The 10,654-nt window shown below is 35.0% G+C and overlaps 1 protein-coding gene across 1 annotated transcript; it reads right to left on the bottom strand.

Moving 5' to 3' along the window:
- Window positions 1-1,110: 1,110 nt before the first annotated feature.
- LOC125817367 (uncharacterized) lies at window positions 1,111-2,569 on the bottom strand. The gene is made up of 3 exons (XM_049496932.1): window positions 2,484-2,569; window positions 2,173-2,339; window positions 1,111-1,558 (listed from the first exon to the last, which is right to left on the bottom strand). The coding sequence occupies exons 1-3, from the start codon at window positions 2,541-2,543 to the stop codon at window positions 1,111-1,113; spliced, it is 675 nt and encodes a 224-aa protein (XP_049352889.1). The 5' UTR covers window positions 2,544-2,569.
- Window positions 2,570-10,654: the final 8,085 nt, after the last annotated feature.

Consider the following 10,654-nt stretch of genomic DNA (forward strand, 5'->3'; position numbering starts at 1 on the left):
GATTACCTTTTAATTTATTTCAATAAAAGGCCTACATTATCTAAAAAAAAACTCATCTTCATGATGTGTGTGTAGGTATTGTTCATTATGTTATCTTTTTTAGATTCAAGTTGTTGGCTAGAGGTAGCCATAGTGTTGTGGTTAGAGGTAGACGAAGTGTGTTGTGGTTAGAGGTAGACGAAGTGTGTTGTGGCTAGAAGTAGCCATTGCTATAATAGAAGTAGGGTTAGCTGATATAGTGGGCAGTAAGAATATTTCTTAGTTGACCTATAATAGAAGTATTACAAGCGGAAGGGATTAAGTGTTTTGATTCTTAGATTGCATAGGGTTCTAATCTAAATCTTGCCTCGTGTTTAGTGGAGTTACTATTGAAAGACTATGTGGTAGGTCATGATTTTGAGATTAGGGAGGAATCAAATCTCAAATCAAGGGTAAAATGAGATGATAAATGTTATAATACTTTTTGTCTTTGTCTTTGACTCAATTTATATGATGGTACTTGAATGAACACAAATGTTAAAAATTGAAAGGAATATACTTGAAACAGGGTCTAAAACAAGTCTAAATTATTTCATAAGCAATAAATAAAAAGTTTAAAGTTAAAATATCACTAATATAAAAGTAAATCATTCGGTAACCAAAAATTTATTTTTTATTCCATCAGGGGCACAAAGGTTAAAAGGGCTTCAACCTCATCTATAAACAAGGCCTCATTAGCATAGGACAAACCATTTAGTAGAGTACAAGTACCAAAAACCTAATAACGATGGCTATTACATAAACCAAATCAAATACTAATGGTTCCTATCTTATATATATACACAAATTAAAATAAAAAGTATTCCATCTCGATCATGACAAGGAAAAGGTCAAACACCTAAGTAGGCTCACAATTGATTGTGTGACTCGAACATCATCATTATAATAATATGCTATATATCATCGAATAACATGCTTTTTCCCTGAGTTTCGATCGATACGTCTAATCCAACATTTGGCATATTTTCCAACTTGAGGTCTCGATCATGACAAGGAAAAGACCAAACATAGCTAAGTTATGCTCTCAATTGATTGCTTACTTGGACACCATCGTTATAATAACTCTGTGATTCATCGTCGAATAACATGCTCTTCACCTGAATTTCGATCGATATGTCTAATCCATCGTTTTGCGTATTTTCGAACCTTCTGATTTCCATCTTTACTTGCTATATAAGCAATCTCCAATCCATTCCCAAATGGAAGTGTCACTGATCTCACAACACAAACTTTTCCATTAAGAACAGTATCCCAACTAAACTTGTTACTATCTATATTTCTTATTTTGCTTCCATCTTTGCACACTAAAATAGCACCATGATGACTCAATTTAGCACTGTTAAAGATTGAAATAAAGTCACTTCTCCTCTCATCCACAACCAAAAATTCAACTCCATTTAGCCTTTCCATCACCTCTTTTGCCTCTCCCACCATCACTTCTGGTAACGCCACACCTGAATTTTGCATGGCGCCTACATATTCCAGTCTTGACTTTTCGTCTGGCACCACACATACGTACCTACACTTAAAATTCAGGATTTTGTTACATCAATCAATCCAGTGACGGAGTCAGAATTTTCAATAGTTAATACACACAAAGAAGTCAAAGGGATTCAACAGTTATTGTACATATATAAACAAATATAATTTTTAATCATGTATAAACAATGTAATGTTTTTGCCCAAAGAGGTTCAGATGACCCCCGCGAGACTACCTAGCTCCACCCTTGAGTCAACCTTCAAATTTATAAAAAGAATAGCATATTTATATATTTAAAAATAACCTGACTGGTAGATATTATTCACGCTTCCATAGGATTAGTAAGAGAGGGATAACTCCCTTACTTGTACTTTTTTCATTAAGTTCGTTTTTATTATATAAAAAAAAAGAAGAAAAAAAACTAGCCGTAGACACCTTGTCGGGTGGATTTGCTTATACAAGAAAAAAGAAAAAAAAAAACTAACTTTGAAATTCGATTTTATTACCCTCAGAGAGATGATCCATAACCACGTAAATGTCTAAGAATTGACTTAGACAACAAATTTTTTGTCTATATTGAAAAAATTTATTTAATGTTCGATCAAATGAACTCACATGAATTGAAACAGATAGAAACACCTAAATCTACATACCTTCCACGATTGTGTTTTATCGCGATGGCTAGGCCGATGCTCGTGGCAATCGACCCACCATTTATCTTACTATCACGTTTCCATGCTTCAACTGTTAATTTCGCGTTGTATCCTGCAGCCATAGCTGATAAAAATTCCGCTACACTGGATTTCGTTGAAATTCCACACTGTATATATAAATAAAATTCAAAATATCAATAAATAAAAAGTAATTCACTATCAGGTGATCCTAAAGACCTAATCAATGAGATTTGGGGCGGTAACGTTCTTCATGAATGAAAAAAAAAAAAGACAAATATTTTGTTACGTACTGTTTGTATGGTGTCAAGATAGGCTTTTGAAGCTGTTTCAGGAGACCAAACTAGCTTCATCTTTTTCTTCTAATACCTTTGTTTGTGTTTTTCAAAATATGAAAAAGAAAAGATGGTTTTGACAAATAATGTATTGCTCCTTTTAAATACAAATTTGAGATTTATATTATAAGGTTTTAACATGACTACTAGTTGTTCTCAAGGAATAGTTGACATTTTTTTTTATACACAACTACTAGTTGCAGCTCAATAGTCTATGAATGTTTATCTAACTTTATATTCCTTCAATTGCAAATGGTTTGTCTGATTTAGAGTTGATACGAAATTTAAAAAGTATAAATTTTTCTTTTGAATCTTATGATCTTCAACTACGAATATGTAGAACATAGCCAAATATCAATTAATCTTGGGATTTTAAACATATCTGGTTAAAAGTTGACATTAAAAGACTATCATTTTCTTTTTAAAAATAGACTAAAAAGAAAAGTGAAACAAACAAATCGAAACGGAGAGAGTAAATGTTTTAGTATTGTGCTCATTTTCCAATTTCTTTTTATTTTAAATTTGTCATGACTTTTTATTTGGTGTTGACATTGAGATATATAACATTGAAGTAGTTAACAAGAATCGTGATCTACCAATATGATTTTTGTTTTTCAAATGTAGATAGTTTGTCGGCTTGCATGAACTTATTATATAATATGATCTATAAATTTAATTTATATATGTCAAGTTGGAAATAATCAAAATCTTATCTGCTTATACATAGGTTGCCGTACTTACAATCTACATGTAGTACAACAACTTAAATTACAAGGAGTGAGAAATGAAAAATACAAATGGATGTGGCTAGTTGTACTTGTTTATGAAAGTCAACTTCTCTATCAAGTGGAATAAATCTAACCTATGAATATTAAGAAAATGTAACTAATGGCACGCACGCTATAAGGAAGAAATTGCTCTATTTCTTTTGTAAAGGTTATATAGTCTTTTTATAGTCTTAACTATATGAGCACACCAACTTCCCTATCAAGGATCAAAGTATAGAGCCAAGGAGCCACTAGAGTTTCATAGTCATAACTATATGAGCACACGTGTTGGACTAATGAAGTAACCTTTCATAAGTGGGTATCAATATATTTTTTGGTTTTCTACTTGTTCGGTGTTCGGTATCTATATTGGAGTTTGTCTAAATCAGAATTTGTGTCGAAAAATTCCACATTGGGAAGTAAAGCACTCCCTAAAAAAGGCAACTTTGCACTCGGGGGATTCAAACATGAGACCTCTGGTTAAGGATGAAGGAGTACTTACCACTTCATATATGGTACTCCTTTCATTTAAAAAAAGATTGATCAACTTCTTTTATAGTCTGTTTAAAAGATAACCATTTTCCCTTTTTTAACACTTTAATTTCAGCTTTTCATGTTGTAGACAATAAAATTTCGCGTCGAGAAAACAATAATCAAGAACAGAAAAATTATGCAACAATCATTTTATTAATTTCAAAGTGTGAGTGTTACAATCTCTATGATTCCTCTGAATTCACCTTTTCAAATATAAATTCAAGGGCTCTTGTGCTTGTTCTTGAATCTTTGATGAACTTGAACTTTAACTTATCTTGATCTTGAACTTGATCTTGATCTTTATCTTTATCTTGATCCTGATCTTGAACTTTATCTTGATCTTGACTTTCTAGTTGAATTCAAGGGCTTCGAGCTTGATCTTGAATCATGTGGTCTTGATCTTGATCGTTCTTGAACTTTATCTTGATCTTGACTTCTAGTTGAATCCAAGGGCTCCGAGCTTGATCTTGAATCCAGCGGTCTTGTTCTTGATCGTTCTTGATCTTGAACGCTTGAATTCTTAAACTTGTAGCTTGTAGAGAAATTTGTGGCTTTTGATCCACGAGCCTTCTCAAATAGAGGAGTTGTGATAGGAATAGGATTCCCTTCAGTCAATCAAATTTAAGTGACATGGCATATGGGCTTTATAGAGCAGGCTTTAATTAAATCAATTATATTAATCTATAATATTTATTTGGACCAACATATTCATGAATTTAATATAATTCGAATCATTTAATAAATTTATAATTAAATAAATTTTAAATGCTTACAAATGCCCTATGCTTCAAGTCTTATCAAAATGATTTATGTTTTGAAAACTAGGCTTGAAGTATTGACTTAATATTATAACAATTATCATAATATTATGAGGAAGTATTGACTCAATAACATAATATTATTATTATAATATCATAATAATCTCTACGTGTAGACAGAACCATCATTAACTGTCACATGAGACATGTTAAGAGTGGGCTTTAATTTCCGTAAAAGTTGGAGTTTATCCTTTAGTCTTAATGAACAAAGTCAACTAGGAATCAAATGGCTCACTATTTTATTTTATTTTAGTCACAAACAATTTCCAGTAGTCATACACGTCGAATCCTATTAGGAGTCCCTTAGTTACACGGCTTCTAATTTGACTCCAATTAGAACTTGAATGCTTTGTATAATTTATGTTGAAATCCAATTGATATCAGGAACGGTTCTTAGGTCAATGCAAGCACTATTTGTAGTAGGATAGAACCACCGCCTCAAAATCTTATTTTATGATGACATTGAAGTTCAAATTGTAGTTGAAATAGGAATTGTAGTCCCATTTAATTTAAAATTTATGTCCTTTTCTATTGTCCTAGCCAAAAAGGATTTGTAATTGGACTAGGAGAAGAATTTTATTCCCATCACATGATATCTATAAATAGACACATTGTATCAACAATTTTTCTTCGATTACGGATTGTGAGCTACAAGCCTATGACGAAAGGAGCATAATTCAAGGTAATTTTCCTCCCTTTTTCTGATTTTCGTCACCTTTTTTACAGCTTGACATGTCTGTCGTAGAAAATTCATATTTCATTGTAGAAATATCAAAATCATGAAACGTTTGATTTTCCGAAAACTAGACTTCTCGATCTCTAACATATCCAAAATTCAGAATTTAATACATTTTGAATCTATTTAAAATGATTTTTTGAAGTTTGCTCTAGATTCTGCCATGCTGAAAATTTCAGAGTTGTGCGGCTTTACTAAAACTCTCGTGTCTTGATGTAGGAACGACGAAATTACAAGACGCTTGATTATTTCGAATCTAGACACAAAGGTCTTCAACATACCCGAAATTCAAAGTTTAATACGTTTAGAATCTTTCTAGATGATTTTTTTTTAAGTTAACTTTAAATTCTGTCATGCTGAAAATTTCAGATTTGTGTGGCTTTACTAGAACTCTTGTATCTTGATGTAGGAATGACGAAATCACAAGCCGCTTGATTATTTAGAATCTAGACACAAAGGTATACAATATATCCTAAATTCAAGATTTAATACCTTCAGAATCTTTCTAGGTGATTTTTCGAAGTTAAATTTAAATTTTGTCATACAACTGATATTCTTAAGGCGAAAGAGGATAGATACACATTCTCGCCCCAAGAAAGGTAATTTATGGTATTCTTAGGCGAAAGAGGATAGATACACATCCCCGCCCTAAGAAAGGTAATTTATGGTATTCTTAAGGCAAAGCGGATAGATACACATCCCCGCCCTAAGAAAGGTAGCTTTATGATATTCTTAAGGCGAAAGCGGATAGATAAACATCCCCGCCCTAAGAAAGGTAATTTATGGTATTCTTATGGCAAAAGAGGATAGATATAAATCCCCGCCCTAAGAAAGGTAATTTATGGTATTCTTAAGGCGAAAGCGGATAGATAAAAATCCCCTCCCTAAGAAAGGTAACTTTATGGTATTCTTAAGGCGAAAGCGGATAGATAAAAATCCCCTCCCTAAGAAAGGTAATTTATGGTATTCTTAAGGCGAAAGTGGATAGATATAAATCTCCGCCCTAAGAAAGGTAATTTATGGTATTCTTAAGGCGAAAGCGGATAGATAAAAATCTCTACCTAAAAAAGGTAAATTTACGGTATTCTTAAGGCGAAAGCGGATAGATATAAATCCCCACCCTAAGAAAGGTAATTTATGGTATTCTTAAGGTGAAAGCGGATAGATATAAATCCCCTCCCTAAGAGAGGTAATTTATGATATTCTTAAGGCGAAAGCGGATAGATACAAATCCCCGCCCTAAGAAAGGTAATTTATGGTATTCTTAAGGCGAAAGCAGATAGATATAAATCCCCACCCTAAGAAAGGTAATATATGGTATTCTTAAGGCGAAAGCGGATAGATATAAATCCCCGCCCTAAGAAAGGTAATTTATGGTATCCTTAAGGCGAAAGCGGATAGATACACATCCCCGCTTTAAGAGTAACAAAGAGCTTTCTTGACAGCGACCCTTTTTCTTTTTGCTATTGTATGCCCAAGTTTATTACTAATGACCTCCTTTTATGCCTTGTAGTTTGAAGAAATGATGATTTTCAGTCAATACATCTCTCCCTCCACCAGACTTAGGCATCTTATAGTTGAGACTGAAGAAGGGGGAGAACAAATACGATTTTTGACTCATGATCCACTAGTCGGTCGATATGCAAATCAATGGCCTTCTTTGAAAAATCCATTTCATATGGCGAATTGGACTTCGGTGCACACTCATACTTCCAATAATCTACTTAGGTTGTGGTCTCTTCAAGCGCCAGATCATCATCATGCTAATATTGCAACTCATCTTCCAAGTTTAGGTCATCGCATAATTCAAGGCGATATACGATAGGGGAGCACAATGGAAGTTGAGGGAGAGTATCATCACATTCCAGGGTATTGGAAGTGGACTGAGGATATACTTGGTAGAAGCCAAGAGGTATTGAATACGACTCAAATTTATGATGCCATTTATGCATCTTTATTCACTTATGACCATAACTCAAACATTTTTCAAGTGTTCTGTGAAGCTTGGTGTCCAAAAACCAATACACTTCTTACATTTGTCAAAGAATTATCTATTTCTTTATGGGATTGACATATTCTTAGAGGTTTACCAATTTGGGGTTCTCCTTATGAAGAAATAGTGCCTGAGGTCAAGGAACTTGTGGGCACCGATGAAAAAAGGAGCAAATATATTCCTCGAACTTGTGAATATTTGTTTGCGGCATTTCATCATCTTCGGGGGACTAATTAAGAAGTATTTTTTAGCAAGTGGATAAATTTTTGGTGTAAGAAACCTCAGAGGTATGAAGCTGCTCCCCAAGGGAGGAAAAGAAGTCTGCTCGCCCCGAATCAACCCATAATCCTAGTGGGGTCTTACCTGATACAACAAAGTGGTCACGCGTCGAAGAAAGGATGTTTTCCGGACTTGGAGTGAAAGTTGACAAAAGAAATGAAACATATCTAACCGTTTTCTTATCTTGTTGGTTGTGTGCTTTTGTCCTTTCCAATAAGGAGGGTGAGTTTATTCGTCCAAGGACTTTCAAGATGGCAAGCTTGATGGCGAGTGGGAAGAAGATCAGCCTTGCGATCCCGGTATTAGCCAGCACCTACAATGGTTTAAATAAGATCTCGAGTTTATCACAACTTAATCAAATTAAAGTATGTTTCCCCATCCACTATGTTTATGGTTGGCTTGCTCATTACTTCAAGACACATTATGCATTTTCCAATGGGCCCTTTATGTAACACCCCGTATCCGAAAATAGAGATTTTAGATTTCTGGTGTTGCAAGTGGCACTCACGGACACCATCCACGGACCGTAGATGAACTCACGGTCCGTCCTACAGGTCCGTGGTTCGTGACAGAAAACTTACCCAGAACTCGGTCAGAAAATTTGGCTAAGTCCCGACTCACGGACAGACCCACGGTTTGTAGATCAGACCACGGTCCGTGGTCTGTGTCCATGGATCGACACTTCCCTTACCCAGCCTTTGACACAAACTACGGTCGACCAGCACGGCCCGACAATCGATCCACGCTCCGTAGGTCTGACCATAGATAAGGATTAGCAGCCAGTTAGCTTAAAATTATTGATGGGTCAACTTCAGATGGTCATAACTCTTAGCACAAAATTAATTATATATCCCATGACCTATGGTTAGATACATAATTGAATTATCTTTCTAACTCCACCAAGTTTGCTAAATTCTGACCTCCGAGTAAAATGTTATGCCCGTTTTAGTGAAGCCCTGTCAGGCAGACTCGACCTACGGACCCAATCGACGGACCGTCGATTGATTGACGGACCGTAGGTCCATTCCGTCATTCACTCCGACAGCAGTTAATTCAGGGGTCTTTTGGTCTTTTCCTATTTCATTTAACCCCTAAGATACGTCGTGTAGACCCTAAATCATGAGGTTTTAATCAGTTCAAGCCTAGAAACATAATTAGAACTTACCTTAGTCAAAATCATTAATCAAAACTTAGAAAATTAGAATCAAGAAAGAGAAAAAGGTCAAGAACCCTAGTTCAAGAACGCAGCGAGGTTTCTTCAGTTCCAGCCCCAAAATCAAAAGATTTCTCCGTGGAATTCGTCACCAGGTATGTGGGGTTTCACTAGTGGGTTCCTTTCGCCCATTAGGTCCCTAGAATTCAGTCAGATTCTTGATTCCATGATTATGAACAGACCTAGGGTTTCTAGAATTTCAACATATCATCATGAATTAGTTATTTAAATGTTCCAAATCAGATTATCATGTTATTGCTCAGTTTCTTACATAAATTTCAGAACCTTAGCTATGTATTTCATTAGTTCTTGAATTACACATGCTAGGTCAGATAAGTCAGTTATTCAGATATACATGCTCCAGTTTTATGCCACATTTTCAATATATTTCAGCATAAACCCTATTTTGAGTTATAAATCATGAGAAGTTTTTCTTTAAGACAACATTTGAGTTTTACACTGAGTTTTTGAGAAAGTTAAGATGAGTTTTGAGAAAGAGCTTCTAAAACATGATTAGTATGACAATTGAGTAGGTCATCAATGTATGAATAGTATGGTATCTAGATATACCATCAATGTTTATGCAGTATGACTACCCAAGTCATCAATGATCATAGTATAATATGATGTTGAATTGTTTTCAAAAAAGGGGTTTTCAAGTATGAGTATCTACATGTCAGTATTTTAAGTTATTCAGTATTTCAGTCAAAATATATTCAGTTATACATGCCTCAGTTTATGAATGCATCATTATCAGATTAATTGTTGCATTCTCAGTTTGCATGTTCAGTTTCGAGCTATCCAATATTTACAGAAACTCAGTCATAATATGTTAACCACTTAATCTATTGCGAGTAGCATAATACCAAGTTGGACTAGGGTTTCAGCGTACCCATATAGTCCCAGAACTACGAGCCACGTAGGTGTAAGTCCCTTCTGTGGGCAATATCAGTTTAGTGATCACGCCAGTCATGCCTCTATACCTTTGGCCGGGTATATTGGGTCCTCTCGATGGGGCGTATACATCGGACTCCACATTTAGCTCATGTGGTTTTATGTCGGTTATCAGTAGCTCCCACAGTTCAGTCAGACTCTATTGCATTGACCATATTTCAATACAGTCAGTATTCAGTCTCAACATGTTATAAATTTGGTCATTGCATCAGTTAGCTCAATATTCAGTATTTTCAGTATCTATATCATGTTCAGATTATTTCATTGCTTTATTGCTTTGTTCAGTTATATGTTATTTCAGCTTTACTCTATCCTGCATGCTCAGTACCCTTCAAGTACTGACGCATACGTGCGCTACATCTTCTCGTTATGTAGGTTCTGGTTCTCAGCACCCAGATCACGCTTAGATCGATTCCCGATCTTTAGTTCAGCAGCATCAGTGGTTAGTCCTCATTCTTCGAGGACTAGTGACATGTTTATCCTTACTGCTTTTAGTCTTTAGTTTCAGTTTTGCTAGATCTAGTTGGGGCATGTCCCAACATTTCTAATCAGTTTAGAGGCTTATTTCAGACATAGTTAGATTCAGCTTAGTGTTTTGAGTTTGATATTTCTTTTGTATTAAACTCTCAGATTTGATATATTCAGTTATAGTATATGGGTATTCCCCATCTTTTCAGATTTATTTATGAATTAACTTCCGCATCAGTTTATTATCTTTAGTATGCTCATGATCATGTCAGCAGGGTTAGCTTGGGATCACTTGTGGTCCTAGGTCCCGTGTCCGCGTCTTGGGGGTAGTTCAGGGCGTGACAAACTTGGTATCAGAGCATTAGGT

The sequence above is a fragment of the Solanum verrucosum genome, unplaced genomic scaffold (genome assembly GCF_900185275.1).
Source record: "Solanum verrucosum unplaced genomic scaffold, falcon-dt-bn FXZP01001237.1, whole genome shotgun sequence".
NCBI classification, from domain to species: Eukaryota; Viridiplantae; Streptophyta; class Magnoliopsida; order Solanales; family Solanaceae; genus Solanum; species Solanum verrucosum.